At 40.8% G+C, this 19,417-nt stretch overlaps 1 protein-coding gene and 1 pseudogene across 3 annotated transcripts in view; one reads left to right on the forward strand and one right to left on the reverse strand.

Annotated features, from left to right (window-relative positions):
- LOC110056277 (fidgetin-like protein 1) overlaps nucleotides 1-8,046 on the reverse strand; it is a 205,724-nt gene extending 197,678 nt beyond the window's left edge. For 2 of the 3 annotated variants that reach the window (XM_089288354.1, XM_089288350.1), the window contains exon 1: nucleotides 7,791-8,044. In XM_089288354.1, coding sequence (XP_089144480.1) covers nucleotides 7,791-7,933 — 143 coding nt within the window. In that variant the 5' untranslated portion in view covers nucleotides 7,934-8,044. Of the gene's footprint in view, nucleotides 1-7,790 lie in introns of all 3 variants that reach the window. The other variant, XM_089288365.1, reaches the window with a different exon arrangement.
- A 2,140-nt stretch (nucleotides 8,047-10,186) lies between these two features.
- On the forward strand, nucleotides 10,187-11,422 carry LOC149118016 (uncharacterized; annotated as a pseudogene).
- The last annotated feature ends 7,995 nt before the right edge of the window (nucleotides 11,423-19,417 follow it).

Raw genomic sequence — 19,417 nt, forward strand, 5'->3', positions numbered from 1 at the left:
CATCACTTGATCAACACAGACTGTACTATTGCACCATCAGTCGTAGCCATTGCAAAATCTCCGATGACGTAATAGTGTTAATCTGGAACTTTCTTTGGGATATGTATGGGCATGAAGATACGAACACTATTAACAACAGCTTTCTTTCTTAAAAGTCAAGTTTAAATTTAATATTTTCCTTGAGTAAAGGGCTAGCAAAGAAGTCACACGAGTCACATAATTCAAGAATTGCGTTATCGACGGCTATCTTTAGTACGGTGGTTATTTCCCTACCAATGACGTAATCATTGCATGTCCTGACATGTTCTTTGCTTGGCTTGCAAATATTTCATTTTCCTTCCAATCTATGAACTCGCTGCGATGAAAGAGCCAAAGAATTTACTTCATTTGCCTAAAACCACAAGAAATACTCGCAAACTTGCAAATAAATTAATGACCGTCGCTTCTGGCGAAATAAACTTCCAAAGTAAACATGATCTTATTAGTCACGTAGCGAAAGTGAAAGCTGCAACGTTAACGCATTCCATGGCTGACGTAATACCTTTTTTTAGCGTATTTATTAATCCCTTTGAATCCAACGCTTCGATAAAACCAAAAGAAAATATATTTTACCCACAACAAAGGAAACAATATCCGTAAAATTATCCGTGTATTAATGTTTTAACAGCTTCTGGCGGAAAAAACATCACACGTTGCGTGACTCAGAATTTGGCCAAGCGGAGGTCTGCGTCTGGTCACCGACAAAAAAAAAAAAAAAAACCACAGGTAAACCTAGAACCGCGCTCGGCCCATGGCCGCGCGGTTAATAAACGCACTAGTGTAGTTTGGAAACAATAGATGATATTTCTTGAACCAAGTTAGGCATAATTCCAAAAGACACGCAGTCACAGTAACATCCTTGTATCGTGCTAAGGATGCTAGAACACATGTGTATGACTTATTAGGGTTCTACCACAAGGAAATGCGCTCCACATTAGTGTGTGATCTTGGATGAAAGCAGTGCAGCTCAGATATAAGCGAACTACGCATACGCATATCATACGAGCGTATTTTGCGTATACGTGTATGTCAATACGCACCCATATACGCGTATATATGCGCATATATGTCTCTTTGTTATGCATTCCCACAAGTTTCTTTATGTGAAGCATTGTTAGTCAAACAAAGGACATTATATTTCTTGAGAATGAAAATGGCTTCAAAGCGAAATTTGCATATTGTTAAAACGTCATGCCGATCAATAAAAGCTATCATATTTCAATCACTTCGCAAATTCACCGACAAACTACCGTTTATCAACACTTGATCTTAAGCTACTAAAAATGGGAAGAAAATTGATACAGTCGCTTGAACTCCCTATTTTAACACATGAACTTTATGTTCTTACAAGTAAAGATCTGTGTTTCGGCACGTGTCGGCAAGTCGTTTGCGAAATGTTTATTGTCTGAATTAGCGTTCTGAAGATCCTAGTCGAAAAAATGATATCTCCGGTTATATTTGACACAGATCATGCATTCAAATGGTAAAATACTCTTTCCTTGACGAAAAAATTGTTTATCAAAGTTTCTATGGTGCGCCGCTCACGTTTAGTTATTTTTTCTTCAAGGAAAAGTTGTGTTTCGGCACGCGTCGGCAAGTTGTTTGCGAAGCGTTTATTGTCTGAAGATCCTCGTTGAAAAAATGATATCTCCGGTTTTATTTGACACAAATCGTTCATTCAAACGGTAAAATGCTCTTCCTTTTACCAAAGAATTGTTTATCAAGGTTTCTATGGCACGCTGCTCAAGTTTAGTTATTTTTACGGTGGGAAAAGGTTCTGTGTTTTCGGCGGGCGTCATCAGGTCGCTTCCGAGATGTTTATTGTCTGAAGCGTTCCGAAGACATTGTCAAAAAAATGATATCTCCGGTTATATTTGACACAAACCGTTCATTCAAACAGTAAATGCTCTTTCTTTAGTCAAAATAATTGTTTATCAAAGTTTCTATGGCGCGCTGCTCACGTTTAGTTATTTTTTCTTCAAGGAAAAGTTCTGTGTTTCGGCATTCATCGGCAAGTCGATTGCGAGATGTTCATTGTCTGAAGCATTCCGAAGATGTTGTCAAAAAAATGATATCTCTGGTTCTATTTGACACAAATCGTTCATTCAAACGGTGAAATGCTCTTTCTTTAGCCAAAGAAATGTTTATCAAAGTTTCTATGGCGCGCTGCTCATGTTTAGTTATTTTTTCCTCAAGTAACAGTTTTGTGTTTCGGCATGCGTCAGCAAGTCGCTTGCGAGATGTGTATTGTTTGAAGCTTTCCGAAGACCTTGTCGAAAAAATGATATCTCCGGTTATATTTGACACAAACCGTTCATTCAAACAGTAAATGCTCTTTCTTTAGTCAAAATAATTGTTTATCAAAGTTTCTATGGCGCGCTGCTCACGTTTAGTTATTTTTTCTTCAAGGAAAAGTTCTGTGTTTCGGCATTCGTTGGCAAGTCGATTGCAAGATGTCCATTGTCTGAAGCGTTCCGAAGACGTTGTCGAAAAAATGATATCACCGGTTCCATTTGACACAAATTGTTCATTGAAACGGTAAAATGCTCTTTCTTTAACCAAAGAAATGTTTATCAAAGTTTCTATGGCACGCTGCTCACGTTAAGTTATTTTTTCCTCAAGTAACAGTTCTGTGTTTCGGCATGCGTCGGCAAGTCACTTGCGAAATGTTTATTGTTTGAAGCATTCCGACCTTGTCGAGAAAGTGATATCTCCGGTATCTGACACAAACCGTTCATTCAAATAGTAAATTACTCTTTTCCTGACAAAAGAATTGTTTATCGAAGATTCTATGGTGTGCCGCTCACATTTTGTTATTTTTAATTTTCTTCGAGGAAAAGTTCTGTGTTTCAGCACACGTTTCCAAGTCGCTTGCTTGGACCATGTTCAGACTTTGTTTCGAGAAGATGTTATCTTTCGGTTGTGATGTTTGCTCCATGAAGATGGGATTGTTGAAGAGTGTATCCCCGGTTCTATTTGACAAAAAAAAAAAAAGTAAATTTTTGATTTAACGACAAAATACTCTCTCTTTTAATCAATATTCAGTCAGTTAATTTTCAGTCAAGTGCCCAATTGCAAAATGTTAGTTTCAGCTAACATTTTGCTTAGTCTGTAGGCATACGCGCATATACTGTATACGCGTATTCAAAATAAAGAAAACTCTTTCTCGCTCTGTGGCAAGCAGTCAAGCCATTGAAAACAACAATGACCTGATAAGAAAAGAAGAAACAATAGGTTAGCTCATACATACTAATCAGGCATACGCGTATATGCTGTATGTGCGTATATGCATACGCGTATGTGCGTATATGCATACGCGTATACGTGTATTGGGCTGACGCGCATTACGCGTATATTTTGGTTCGGATATATCTGAGCTGCACTGTATCTTCCACCTGATATATGTAGTTGACACTAACGCATATTAATCTGCGCATGCATTTAGAGCAAATATTGGTTTTGTTCTAAAGAGAAAAGTACCACAAGGGGAGCAAGGGGCTTTCTGAAACAAATATATAGCTTTTTGAAGTACTCATAGAAGTAAGGTAGGTACATGCACCACCCATCTTATGTAGTGCTCACAAGTACCTACCCCATCATAACCCCCCTTGCTGCAAGCCTAATTAATTAATCGAAATTAATTAATTAAACAAACATTAAAGTTTACACCTTATTTCCATAGTGCCATATTGCCATAGTGCTTTAGCGACGTCAACCCCCAAACCATCCCAGTAGTGCACTCTGCACTAAAAATGATCTCTGCAAATGGCCACAGAAAAGCAACTGCATGACACTCAGTGTGTTTTTAGATAACATGTTGTCACGTACAAGACAAGAAACACTTGTAATATTCTCAGTCTACCTTTTGTACCCAGTCTGCAGTCTGCAGTCTGCATTTTGTACTGACCGCATGTATAATTTAGACAAAGGAACAGTCCTTATCAGCCTGCATTTTGCACCCAGTCTGGAGTCTTCATTTTTTTTTCCTACAGTCTTTCAGTCAGTCTCTAGTCTGCATTTTGCACTGCCAAAATAGTGGCCTATGTACAGACCTGACCTTTACAAGAAGTTTGACTGTGCTTGTTAATTTGTGCTGATTTCTTGCCAGTTTACGAGGTTTCCTATCCAAAGTTTAATTTGCCCAGAGAAAACCATACTAAATACAGACATGGTCCCAAATATTATTTTGCGGCAAACATTTAGTAATCGATTCTCATTTCTAACAAAATTCTTGGATAATCCACGCAGACATTGCACATCAACAATCATTGGCCGTTTTTACGCTTGGGACATTAATGTCATCTCGGACATTAAAGCTGTCTCATGGCAACTTTAATGTCAAGTATAAAAACGGAAAATAAGGAAGACACTTTTAACGTCTGTCTACTTTAACGTCTTCTTTTAAACACGGAGCGATCCTATAAAAGGCAAGGACACGCCACCTTTGAAGCACTTTGTTGGCCTTTTTGCGCTATGGTGGATTAGCCAAAACAACTATCGCATAATATAGAAGTCCAGTCCGTTAAAACAACGGACTCATTTACGTAGAATAATATAAGGTAAATAGTAAATATACAAAGTGCTGCACGTGAAAGAGAAAACAACGGACTCATTTACATAGAATAATATGAGGTGAATAGTAAATATACAAAGTGTAGTGTGTGCACTTTCAAGTTTGAGACAGTGTTTTCAATTGTCAACAAATCTTGACAAAGATTTCTTTCGTTATTTTGATATTGTGGTAAAAAAACAAATCGAATGTGGTTTAGCGTGGTCTGTACTCTTATCGACAACGAATACGCGTCATCACAGTGGTCAAAATTTGCTGTGGACTCACTTGGTTGCACCTCATGAGTCCACAACATTTTGACCATGAGATGACATGTACTCGTTGTCGATAAGAGTACAGACCACGCTAAATCACATTCGATTTGTTAAGGGCCCATTAACCGATTTATGCGCGCACTCACGCGCATTGCTAAAGAGGTGGAATTTCACTTCCAGTTACCTACGTCAGTCTGAGTGCAGAAACTAAAAATAACTCAATAACTTCCAGATTCGTTCACATTTTAGATGTTTTTCTTTGTGTTTCACAAAATGCAAAATAAAAAAAGTACAAACAAAGAAAAAATAAGAGAAAGACAGAACAACAAGAGTAATAGAAAGACAAAAACTAACTCCGTGTGGCTTTGTGTGATCTTACCGAAGTGTGTTGGTAGTGTAAACTGCGCACGCACTGATAGGGTAACTTCCGATAGATATCGGGCACACTTCTGGTTTCTTTAAATGCTAAAGGAAACGCAGTTTTTCCTTAAATCCAGCCTTTTTTGACGGATTTCGATTAAAGCCAACATTGGAAACATAGCTATGCATTCCTTTTTCAAAATCATGCTATCTTCAGAAAGTTACAAACTTTTTAATATTTCGAAATTCTCTCAAAATCTGACCTTTTAGAAATGAAACAAAATCTATGCATAGCGCAATGAGGATTTAAATTAAAATATTAAATCAATGAAAAAAATTCCGATAAAGCAATTTGCCTGGGAGCCTTTGCATTTTTTCAGTATTAGTCACATGACCATGGCCGTGGCCTGATGACGTCATCACTAGTGTTGCTGATCATGAAAAAGTCAAAACACATGAAATAACTGTGAAGTAACTAAAAATGATGAGGTTATATGAGAATAAATTTTCCCTAGCAACGGCTTGAAAAGATCGGTTAATGGGCCCTTAAAGTGATCGCTCTACAGAATTTTGTGGCAACGCGTTAAAATTAGACCTGAGTGAATAAGCCAATCAAATCGGAGCATTGGTCATCCGTTGAGATTTGTGATTGGCAGGCTGAACACCTCAGCCTCGTTGTATAGGATCGCTCCACGTTTGAACAATGCGTCTGAACGTCTGAGCGTCCGAACGATGCTCTTGTCAGTCGCCTTTCGTTTGAGACGTTAACCCTATTTAACCGCGCGGCCATGGGCCAAGCGCGGTTCATGGTTTACCCGTGGTTTTTTTTTTTCGCAGATTTGTCTCCGACCAGACCCAAGCTTCCGCTCGGCCAAATTTTGAGTCACGCAACCTGTGATGTTTACTCACCAAAAGCTGTTGAAACATTAATAAATCTCATTTCCGATACTGACTTTCGCGGGAAAAAATTAAAAACCCAGCGTTCGTCAAAGATTATATTTTTTCAGCAGAAATTTAGCTCGGAACATATACATATTTATATTCCTTTGAATCATCAATGAAATGACCTTTTCCGGATATTTTTTCCTTCGGGGTCAACAAAAACCTCCGATTACAAAATCACGCCGAACCCACACGTTGCAAAAATATCTCTTCAAAACCCTGACTTCGAAGCAATATAACACTTCAGCGTTAATAGCTACCACACATCGGCAGGCGGTAAATCTATTCGTTAACAATCCAGCTTTATCGTGTTAAAATTTCAGCGAAATCGAACAAAACCAGAATTAATTAGAATTTTTTTGTGACCTCACTCCCCAGACTTGACCTAACAAAGGAAGCAACGGTCGCCCATAGCAACCGAAAACCACGAACATAACAAAGCCGAACGTTTCGGCCAAAAATCTCCAGAATTATCGCCTGAGAGCTTAAACTTGAATGGGAACATCTTTTTCGAACTTTTTTCAACTGATTTAGACGAAAGACTGGCCTCGGCGGGCTACAAGAAAGACCAAGAGAAAAACAGAACAAGACAGCAGAACAAGCCGATAACATTTCATCGCACGGCTTTCGGCACGAAAACGAAAATACAGCTTACTTCTGGATAAATTCAGCCTTAAAAGCCAGCAACCGGCCCCAAATTACTTTCTGTATCCTTACAAATGTCCTGATTTCCATCTCCGAAAGATTTTGCCCCAATTTTGAGCAAATAAACATTTCGTCGACAGTGAATGCCATTACGGTGGCTTCCATACTAAATTAGCTAACTTGACAAAATTCTCCCGAGGAGGGGATATGACGAAAAGAGCTGAAAGATGGCCTATAATTGGCTAATGATGAGATCATCCCACTGTCCAAATTTGTGAGAATCGAAAGTAACGCCAATTTTCTGTCACGTTTTCAATCTGTGGTCACTGGAGTGACCAAAATCGATACGTCGGTCGGGATAGAGTTTTATTATTAAATTATATGACTTGTGTGACTACTTTGCTAGCCCTTTACTCGTGGAAAACACCAATTAAATTTAATCATGACTTTTAAGAAAGAAAGCTGTTGTTAATAGTGTTATTATTGTGTCATTCATATCGCGCATGCCCATACATATCACGAAGAAAGTTCTACAAAGATTAAGACCATTACGTCATCGGAGATTTGTCAATGGCTACCACTGATGGTGCAATAATACAGTTTGTGTTGATCAAGTGATGTGATGTCTACAGTAAGAAAAGAATCATCAATGACTGCTTTGGAATGTGCACTGCGTTCCGACGGTAGTGCTAAGCAAACAGTTAAATTTTAAAAGCGCGGTTATAAGATCTAACAGATCTTCTTGTTTTTTTTAGGCCGTGTACTTAACTGCGTCTCGTTTTTTCGCATAAAAACGGCCATTGCTGCAATCATTTTTTCCCTCGAGAAGTCGAACGAAACCTCGGCACATGAGCTGAACAGCGTTTGAACATGACGCGAATAAAACTGAATTGTACCCCGTGGAGTTTTAGTAAGTTGAGCAATGTTATATACACTATATGAACTTAAGCTTAACACATTTCCAACACCATCAAACAAACCTCCTGGTCAGGATTCGAAGTTGAGCTAGCAACCTTCGCCACCCATCCGCTCGGCAGTCAGGCGTTGCACCCGGTGATTGTGTGTTAAAATATAGTCTTTGCCACATATTCATAGCACGACAGTCACTTCGTGAATAATTCATTTTCCAAAACCGAACTGATCTCAAAAGGAACCACAAAACGGAAGGAAAATCGAGAAATTCGGTTCATTGATAGAGACCCTATTACACCGCGCCGGAGAGGACAGAGGACTGGGAAGGGCGGGAAGCAATAGATAGGTCCGCAATGAGTCCGCCGTTTTTAGTGCAGAGTGCACTATTGGGATGGTTTAGGGGGCTGCTGTTCGGTCAGGCACTAACGCCATAACACAATGAGGTGTAAACTTAAATATTGTTTAATTAATTAATTTCAGTTAATCAATTAGCTTTGTGGGAAGGGGGGCTGGGTGGAGTAGTTCAAAGGTGCCCGTGTGCATTACGCAAAACATTTCATATTTACGATACTTTTATTAACTACATGACAGAAATATATATATCTCATGCTATCCTTGTGGTGCTATTCTCTTAAGAACAAAGGCAATTTGCTCCAAACGCATGCGCAGATTAGTTAGCGTCAAAAGTCGACTATATGTTAAGTGAAAGATACATTTCATACGGGACTACCCACGAACGTTGAGTTCTTTTCCTTGTGGTAGAACATAACATGTAAGACGCATGAGTTCTAGCATTGCTAGTGTGATAAACTCCGTTCTTCTAGTTCAGATGCACGCTTTTTTTATTTCTTGTAATGAGTGATACCACACTCTTGTTTTGGCCGGGGATAGCAGCTATATTTCAGGTAACGTCAGTTCTTCTTTTTGTTGCAAAGAACGCTACTGTGGCTTCGTATCTTGTGGATTCTTCCATAGCTCGATTCAAGAAATGTCGTCTGTTGTATGTTTGCCAGGGCTCAAATAAAGAATGCAAACATATTGCTTCTCCTTAGCAGCTTGTTTATTTCCTCTTCTATAAAGAGACCCAAAAGTTCGTATTCGGCCGAAACTTTCCCGCGTTAGTTACATGTAAAACTAGTAAATTTGTGACAAAAGAAACTTCGTTATTATTGCAGTAGACTCCGTGGCACTTACTGAAACCGCCAATTAATAATTTTATCAGTTGACGAGGTGACTCGCTCACCGATGTGGGATATAATTTCGGTCAAGTAAAGATCTCTTCCTTCAATACTTCTTGTTGAAACGCTCCCCAATTGTATTACTCGATAGCATTGTGTATTAGTTTGACGTGGTTTTATTGTTAACACCAAAGCTGGCAACAGAATAAGAACGCACTATTCTGTGTCTCGACGTGACTATTTGATAATTAGATTAGTTTTTGTTTATCGGTGAAAAGAAAATTTGCGTTTTAAAAAAAACAAAATCTTTCCTCTTTGACTTTTCAGCAGATATTTAACTTTTATATTCCATTTATCTCTAGCAGTGAGTAAAAAAAAAATAGACATTTTTCTTATATTTTCGTTGAAACAAAGATATCTTGTTGCATACATTGACGAGGAAAACAAAAGTATCAAATTACAAACGCTGGCATGAAAAGTAAAATTGTCACATTTGCGACAAAATGAACGAAACTCAACATAAAATATCACGATAGACTTAAAACCGTCTAGACAAACGGTAATTGTAAGTTATCTTTGGGCCTTGAAAGAAAACACAAACATGAAACATACACACTGCTAAGATTATGTCTTATCAAGTTTTTGTCCGCTCATATTCTGCAAAGGGGAAAAGGCCTAGTTGACTATCAAGGGAGAGAACAACACGGGTGAGGACCTGTGTGACTACTGTATCAGAGCTGTAAATTACACTCTGTACTATCTGAGATTGTCTCACTAGTTTAAAAGCTCGTTCAATTGATTATTATTCAGCGAAAGGCAGTGACACATCACTTGTGACTGCCATCTATCGATTTAGTCATTTTTCCCTTGAATTCACCTCAAGAATGGTCTCATTGCTAAATACAGCTGTTGTAAGCACGCAATAAAAGTACGCGATATATATGACCACCTCAGAAAACCTAGGCCCCTCAGAAGCACGCACACTTACCTTCGGGACACGTTAATTTCGCGAATTTCGCGATCAAAAAAAGCAGCGAAATTAAAGGGACGCGAACAATAAGTGTCGCGAACGTAACATGCACTCACATTATGTTACTGTTGACATATAGTCCCGCCGTTGCGTTTTTGTTAATTTTAACCTTTAATAAAGTCGGTTTACTAGATTCAAGGACATGTTAAAGTAACATTGCCAAGGAAATAAATTGTGTGTTATTCAAAAACGACAAGTTTAAGCGTTTCAAAATACAACATTTTCGCAAAATAGCAGAATTTAAGTGTCGCGAAATATGCCCACCTCAAAATCGCGAAGTAAACGCGCCGCGAAAATTTCATGTAATAAGGTACAAGGTGGAGGAATGGAGGAGAGGAGGGGAGGGGTGGGAACGAAGTCAACAGTGAGTTTCCAGTGTGACTTGATGAATATCAAGTGGCAACAGAGAACTACTCTATTTACCCTCTATTTATTATATCAGAGGCATATCACATTGAATCAAGGCGATATGCTTCTGATTATATGACTGGGAAAATTATTTCATCGTGATATCGATCGTGCAACAATCGCGCGCGTGTTCGCATTTCTTAGTCATATAAATGGTACCCTGCTAGCAGAACCGCTTCGATCTTTCCTAGATAAGTAGTTCCATCCAACAGCAAGCCGGCCGAAAGCGATCCTACCCAGCAAGTCAGCTTAGCGTTACAGCACCAAGCTGTTTTTCTCAGTCGGGGAGAAAGAACCTTTGAGCAAAGTCGCAACGGTTTCACGTGTTTTTACCGATCCCTTTGCCTCGGCATTATTGGCGGCAAAAGAGGAGACGAAGAAACACGCTTCGAAATTGACAGTGGTTGATGAGATTCCGCCACCTCCGAGCTCGACGAATGCTCGATATTTAGTGTATGTGGAATATCGACAATGACGCTAAGGAAATAATTGATATTCATTTCCGTTCATGTATGGCGGACAAACCACATAACGAGCCCGTCAAACAATTCCTAAAGTTCGATGCTCTCGCTCTCCGCGTGCCGGAACTTGATAAATAGCTTGTCCTTATTCAAGGTAAGCAGTCGCTAGCTAGTCTTCGTTGGGAACAAGATCTCCAAGTGACGGAGAGAAACTACATGGCCGCATCCTTCTCCAGCACTTAAAAAAGGACCCACAGGCCGTTCAGATGGTTGAGGGAATTAACCTGGTTCTAAAGAGCCTTCACTTGCTGGGACGTGCTGTGGCAACTGTTAACAAACATAGACGTCAGTGAGGATACACTGAGGTTATCGTTAAGCCAACACATATTGCCTACATCACTGAGCTCGGTAAATATTCTGATTCTATGCAGATGTTCCTCTTTGGTGAATCTAAAGCCAAGGAACTTAACACGTGTCTTAGAAACGACCAAGTGGATGAGTTTCAGCAACATCTCAATTCAATTAACCCCAACATACAGTTCATTCTAGAACTTGAGGACACCAAGGTAAAGGGACTACCCCTTTTTAGACACTATCACCACCAGGAGGGGTACGCAGCTTGAAGTGAATGTCTACAGAAAGCCAACACACACAGACCGCTATCTCGATTTCAATTCTCACCGCCCCTTGTGCCGTAAGAGATCTGTAGTCAGTACCTTGCAACGCAGGGCACAGAACTTACCATCAACGCAGAAAGGGAAACGCGAAGAAACGAAACGAATCAAGGCTGTACTGCGAGACAATAACTATCCCTCACCCTTCATCAATAGCTGCGAAAGATCGCTGTCGAAACTCCCCACCGATCTATAATCCAATGGTGTCGTGGTGCTGCTCTACGCTCTATGCGCAGAGCCTTTCGGAAAGGATTAGTCGAATCTTAAGGCAACGACAAATCAAAGTCCCCTTGAAACCATTGAGAACTGTAAAATCAGTTGTAGCAATTGCAGTTTGGCAGGGGAGCTCCGGCGGGCCGAAGGCGCGCGAGCAGAGCCCCATTCCTTAGAAAATTTGGTAACCCATCAAGCCGAGAAAATTTGGTTATGACGTCACCGTACGAGCGAACGCCGTCCCGTACAGACTCTGGGGGAGGGGAGTCTCAAGGTAACCCTAACGGAGGAGCTCAAGAATGCCATCTTCTCTTGACGGGATTTTTAACGAAAGAAAACTCAGTTCTATTTGCTATAGGGAAGGTTGATCTAACGTTTTCAAGATAGGATTTAACTTAAACAAAACGTGAAAGAGGATGGCAGAGAGCAAGAATTAACAGCCAAGGAAGTGGCGAAGAAGATCGCGAAAGAGCGGGGCAGGGCTTGAAAGGGTAACCGGTCGATTCTCCTACAAGTCGATTCGCCTACATCGAAGTCGTTTCGCTTACACGACCGAATTCGTTTCGCCTACAGGATCTGAGTCGATTCGCCTACATTGAAGTCGATTTGCCTACAGTAAATACTTATTACTAAATACTAAATACTTATCTAAAAATTGACAAATAGGTTTACAATAATTATAGTAAAGTTTTTCGGAAGGGTATTCCACAGCGACAGTGCGGCTATGCTGAACGCTCTGTCTCAACAAACGAGCTAATAAACTTGGAGATGACCAACAGGAACTTTTTCGTCGAAGCAAACAGTAGACTAAGTTCAATTTGTCACGCTCTCGTATTTTGTTTTGTTATGCACGCGAATCGAGGTCGAGAATTTTTGCTTGATTTTCCTTTCGACCTTCCTTTCACCAAGAGAAGTCTAACGGGGCACAGGGAGCAGAGGATCGATATGTTGTTGATTCAAGTAACTGTACTTAATCAAACCGTGTGGAATCCCGATTTCTCGAACCTCCCGATAACTCGAACCAAACGTCGTTTCCCCTCCTCAGCCAAACGCTGTAATTTTACCCCTGATTTCTCGGAATCTCCGATTTTTTTAACCAATTTTCGTTTCCGTTGGAGGTTCGAAAAATCGGGATTCCACTTTACATGCACAACAAATCGATTCGCTCTACAATTTAACGGTGAATTTAACTGGAAATGCGGTCAAATACGACTCCTCTGCTTTATGTGGGCAGTGATGTTCATCTATGAAAGTGAAGTATGATCATCGCAGTAAATTTTCCAATTTAAGCAACTGGAAAGAAGAAGCCTGAAAAAAATCAGGGCTTCAACGGGTTTCGAACCCGTGACCTCCGCGATACCGGTGCAATGCTCTACCAACTGAGCTATGAAGCCACACATTGGGAGCGAGGTCAATTAATTGAGTTCATATCTTCCCGTTCGAATCCCGTTGAAGCCCTGATTTTTTTCAGGCTTCTTCTTTCCAGTTGCTTAAATTGGAAAATTTACTGCGATGATCATACTTCACTTTCATCTACTACCGCAGTTCAAATATGAATTATTTCATATATACTTCACATCATTTCATTCACGGGAAGATATGAACTCAATTAATTGACCTCGCTCCCAATGTGTGGCTTCATAGCTCAGTTGGTAGAGCATCGCACCGGTATCGCGGAGGTCACGGGTTCGGATCCCGTTGAAGCCCTGATTTTTTTTTTCAGGCTTCTTCTTCCCAGTTGCTTAAATTGGAAAATTTACTGCGATGATCATACTTCACTTTCATCTACTACCGCAGTTCAAATATGAATTATTTCATATATACTTCACATCATTTCACTCACGGGAAGATATGAACTCAATTAATTGACCTCGCTCCCAATGTGTGACTTCATAGCTCAGTTGGTAGAGCATCGCACCGGTATCGCGGAGGTCACGGGTTCGAATCCCGTTGAAGCCCTGATTTTTTTCAGGCTTCTTCTTTCCAGTTGCTTAAATTGGAAAATTTACTGCGATGATCATACTTCACTTTCATCTACTACCGCAGTTCAAATATGAATTATTTCATATATACTTCAGATGTTCATCTATCTTCGCAAAATAATTTCGGCTTAAGTGTAGGCGAAATGACTTCAATATAGGCGAATCGACTCAGATCGTGCAGGCGAAACGACTTCGATGTAGGCGAATCGACTTGTAGGCGAAACTACTTGTAGGCGAAACGACGGATATCCTTTGAAAGGGGGCGATACAGTACTGAAATGCTGTGATTGAAATCGAGTAAGGGCTAGAGAAAGAAGGTGAAATAATACCGAACAATGCCGTGAAGCAGAGCAAACGAGGCGAAACACCCGAAAAATTGACCCAGAATAACTACAGAACTTCCCAAGTTTTAAAATTCCCGCGCCGTGCCGAGATGTTTACCTTCTGGAAATTAAGGCAGTCAAAGTTTTCACAAGAAAGAGCCTTACAGTAACAACCGGCATTTTTGGAGGGCCCCTCCCAAGGAAAGCCTTACCCTGGGGGGAGGACCAAAGGCTCACTCTTCGACAGCAGTCCAACAAGCAGTCCTCGCAAGCTCCCAACAGGAGCTAGGCGCAAGAGAAACAGAGGTAAGCCTTCCTTCTACTCATTCACCTTCCCCTCTTCCCTTTGCTTACATCAACTTAGAAAAAATTCCGAGGGCAGGGAGGCTAAAGTATACTCAGTTGAAGTAAGATATGGGAATGATGATTGACCAGCGGACGGCTAAGCGTGGCTTAAAGGAGGTCGAGTCTAGCGGTACGACCCACGCGATAAGGGTGGGAGGGTGGGCCGTTCCCTGATTCGCGCTACGCTGGAAAACCGGTGGAAAACCGAGCATGAATGAACAAGTTTTTTTGGTATTTATTGCAGAGCTATTACGTAACTAGTGCGAAGAATGCCCACCAAGTCGAGAAAACTGCATTTTTGTTACGTATTTCAATTCTGCACATCACTATGATTGTTGTGAATACGAATATTACCACAAAAGCTTAACTGTACCTGGAGGAATGCTATCTTCTTTTAATTTCTGAGTCTCGTCTGATGAATCAGTCTGACTACCACCTGAAAAACAAATTGCGGAGTCAGGAAAGATCATAACAGCACCTAGTGCTGCTGAATAATTGCTGCCGCAGTGAGTGAGGCTAAAGCAAAGGAACGAGGCAGCTCTCTAATCGGGAAAAGGTCACATTTTAGGGGCTTTTGCGAAACGCAAGGAATTGTGGTAGCGGTAAGATCAAAGGCGTAAGGGACTGTGGCTATGCGTGAATTAAGATGCGCAGTCTGATCTTGTGCTCTCTCTCTTGTATCGTTGGTCGCGTGTACGAAGGTGAGTGACAGTTTTCTGTTGTGTATATTCCTTTTTTTGACGCTTCGTTCCTGCTTTCCTTTATAAACTTTTCTTTGTAAACTAAGTCTTTTCTTGATTAGGCAGCTCTCTATTAAGATGCGCTGTTTTCCGTGTGCTGCTCTCTTCGATCGATGAAACTAAGGATGAAAGCTATCGGGAATAACAGGAACATCAGTCCAGAATATCCAACAAATCACTCTTGTAGAGTCTCATCTAATACTAACAGAAGTAATTTGGAAAGTTACAGAAACGAAGAATTTAGTGTAGGTCAAAGGCACCCGGCGTGATAGAGAACCAAGTCAGTTCAAAATTTTATTGTTAGCTTACCGTAAGTGTTAAAGCTCCCAAAACCAAAAGTGTATAAGTAAACCAGTTGTAATCAATCGTGAAATAGGTTCAACGTTATATTGTGCTATTGATGATGTTTAACTATGTCAATTGCCACAACACCAAGCAAAATTTGGATTTTTACCGACCAGGCATCTGTTTTCAGTATAGTTTGAATTAGAGTTCCCCCTCATCAAGTGTTATTTGCGATCTTTTGAAGTTAATATCATTTTAAAATCACAGATTTTAGCGGTACCGTTTATATTTTTTATCTGCACAACTGTAGTCAACATTTTGGAAATCACACAGGAGAAGAATGTACTTCATTCCAATCCTTCGCAAAATTTATGGCTTGTTGCTGTTATTTAAAATCTCGAGCTGGAAGTTATTCAGCCGTAAACTAAAACCTTCTGGAATGTCCAATTTCTCGAGTAATATCCGATTTAGAAGCCTTGCAACAATGCTATTGAATTCTTTAAAGAAGTTTCTGGAAATTTCCGGTGTACTTGTGTAAGAGCGTGAGTGAAGCTTAGTGCTGTTGAGTGCTGTAATCCGAAGAATTAAATAAACCAGTTTGTTACTGTTACCCTGCTCTGCATTGACAATCCTTACAGCCTCCTTCCCTTTGGTAGTATTTTGTACCATTTAGGTAAACTAGTTAAGGCCGGCGCCAAGACATTCTCTAACACTTTCCTGACCAAATACAACCCAGAAAGTGAGCATTTAGCTCTCGATCAGCCTCCCCATTTAACGCTGCTTAACGCTGCCGTTTAGTTAATAATTCCAAATCATTCGCGTAACATTGTTCAGGCATACAAGTTTCACCAGGAAAGTTGGGGCCAAAAATAAAGAAATATAGCGATCGTCCTTGACTTTTGAATTCCCTGCGATTGGTAAAATCCACTCATCTATTTTTCGACTGGTGAGGCGTCCCCTCTCCTGTTACCAACAACCGGCTTTCTGTAGCTTTATAATTTCTTTCGTTGCTTGCTCCATAGATTAAATCAATGCTAAAAGAGAAACAAAAATATGTTTTACCAGCCAAAATGTAACTCGCCCGTTCGCATTCCTGTTTTGTAATATCAATACCCATTCTTAAGCGAGATGATATTGCAGTCCTTCCTCTCAACAAGTTCTTCTTTGAAATTGCCACTAGTTTTCCGTTGTTATAATCTTCCCATATCTGATCAGCAGCGGACTTCAGAGTACCCTGGGTACCGCAGGTTTTTTCTCGCGAGCGGTGGACGAAAATACTTCGCTTCGCTTCGACGGCCGAAGGCAATAGAGGCATAACCGACTCCGGAAACCGCGCAAGAAAAACCTCTGGCACCCAGGGTAACTTGAGAGACACGCGCAACTTGCATGCTGGTAAGTTATCTTCGGTTTCTTGACACACCGCGGAGAATGCTGCGCCTCTGGGCAAATCCCTGGATGAAACGAAATAGCACAAGCGATATATCATCAAACAATATACTTATGGTTACAGTCACCCTAAGTATAGATAGAAACCATCAACGATCTTAGAAACTCCCAAAAATACTGAGTTTTGTTTCATAAAAAAATTAAAAAGCGGCTCTTGTTGAAGCCAAATTTTAGCATCTGATACTATGATACGACATTTCGAACGACTAGTTCGCTCTGTCAGCAGATCACATGGAAGCATGGACCATGGAAGCGCTTTTTTCAGATTAGTTTGTCGGTACCTGTTCAGGTCTCTCGCTTCTCGATACACTTTTGCGAGTTATGTAGTATTTTTCCTCGCCCCGAAAGTAGACTCCATATAGCTACTTTGCACTGTAAACGCACTTACAGGGAATTGCAACTTCATGCACCTAAGCCTCAAGACTTCATGCAGCACGCTGGCAGAGCCTGGATATTAGACAGAACATTGCCGCCGTCATCGTGGAGCATCTTTATGAAATCCATAAAAACAAACAACGGCATAGAGTGCTGGCACCTTGGGCTATCGCCGTTACGCTTTCCGCTGTACCTCCTAATCACATTGCTCCACTCGTGTGAGGCCTGTGAGACTTCCCTTCAAATCAGGCTCGTTTTGGAGAAGAAGTTGCGGCGTATCAGCAGCGAATACAGTTTGAGTGAATTTTCAAATATCACTCGTAATGTGACCATTACATATACGTCTAGATTAGCCCACAGTTTACAGATTTCTGCTAAGGGTTTCTCGCCACTTAAATCTTGCTTTGATCAACTATTTCAAGAAGCCGAAATTCTATTTCGGGAGTATTAAACCTGAGGTTTTTGGGAAATGGACGAATTTGCGAGTGCAATTGAGAATTTCGTCATGAGTGATGTATGAAAATTCTCTCAAATGTAATTTGCAATTTAAAACTGTGAATTTCAAAATAGAGAAGTTTTGTAAATCCTCTCAACAATTAGTAGAACGGGTCCTTAATCTCCAGTGGCCCGTTTCTCGAAAGTCCCGGAAAACTTTCGGGCCCGTAAAGCCATTTTTCAGTTCATTTTTAGTTCATTTCGGGACTTTCGAGAAACGGGCCTCAGAGGCCCGTTTCTCGAAAGTCCCGAAATGTTTTCGCACCCGGAAAGCCGCAGCAAAATCTTAAACCTTATGATTACAGAGCTGTTTTATTCACATATTTTTAATATGAACAGAGGTTCCCTTCATACAAGAGGTTTCAGGCGTATACACTTCTCCGTTTTTAGATACAGATGAACTAAAAATGGCTTTACGGGCCCGAAAAGCCATTTGTGAACCTACCAACCGCTTGTTCAGGAAAGCCGATCTTTCAACATGTTTTGAAGATAACAAAAAGCAAACTGACCGTAAAGTTTGACGACTTAAGTCCCCTCCGTTCTTGAGATACAGAGGGAATCGTGACACCCGAAAATAGCCCGTAAAGTTTCGGGACTTTCGAGAAACGGGCCCCAGGCCCCAGGGGCCTGTTTCTCGAAAGACCCGGCAAATTATCGGGCCCGGTAAGTCACCCGGTAAGTCCCCGTAAACGTTTCGGGTGTTTCTCGAAGCTCCCGTTATTTTCGATCCCGTTAATTTTTCCGGTAACTTGCCCGGTAATTTACGGGAGGTCGTGACCTCCCGTAAAGTTACCGGAGAGTTACAAATGTTGCAAAACCAAACAAAATGGCGGCCGTGGGCGGACTTTTTTTGTTTCAAAGATTCCCCTTTCTAGCCGATATGGGAAGTCATTGAACGATTTCGGCTCTCACGAGCAAGAATAGAGTGGCTCGTTGAGGAGCTAAAGGAGGAATTGGAGAGAAACACGGCGACAAGCTGCCCGCTGGCTCCGGAAACCCAGGTAAATATAATTCTAACAGACCGACTTAACAATACACGGACCAAAAACCGACCATTTGACCAACAATAGACGGATCGAAACCCACCAATGACTGATGACAAACTTTACACGAGTCTTTCAGCCAATACCATCATGATCGTGGGCATCCATGCTTCCAGACCTCCGCCGTTTCTGAACACACCCACGAGACCAGCCACTATCCTATCTGGAATGAGGTCATGTTTATTGATCGAGATCCTCACTGGTACACACGTAGGGTCAAGGAAGCTATTCACATAAGACTTCACCCTAATAACATCAACAGGGATAGTGGAATTGAAATTCCTGAAGCGTGGATGCCCACGATCAAGAAACACAACAACAGGAGAACGGTACAACAGCGGACCACTGAGGGAACAGCTACTCGCCGGAACAATGGAACAATAGGAGGATCGAAATGCACCAATCACAGCCGACCTTTGTGATATAAATGATACCGTGCAATCAGTCGACCTTATCGCCTGAAGAAGACTAGCAGTAAGCAGTCGAAACGTCGCGATCTACATCTCAGAGTGACTACATCGTGAGACAAACGATAATACACTTTATTACTAATAATTGTTGTTGTTGTTTTATTTTTTACAGTTTGAAGGCGTTTGTTTTTATTGTTTTTCAAAACCAACAAACGGCGGGAAAAAAAATTAATGAATAGATAAACAATGTCATGTAAACGCCGATCACTCGCCTCGCGTTTTCGAAA

This window comes from Orbicella faveolata, unplaced genomic scaffold (genome assembly GCF_042242905.1).
Source record: "Orbicella faveolata isolate gen_17 unplaced genomic scaffold, um_ofav_v1 contig_1, whole genome shotgun sequence".
NCBI lineage: Eukaryota > Metazoa > Cnidaria > Anthozoa > Scleractinia > Merulinidae > Orbicella > Orbicella faveolata.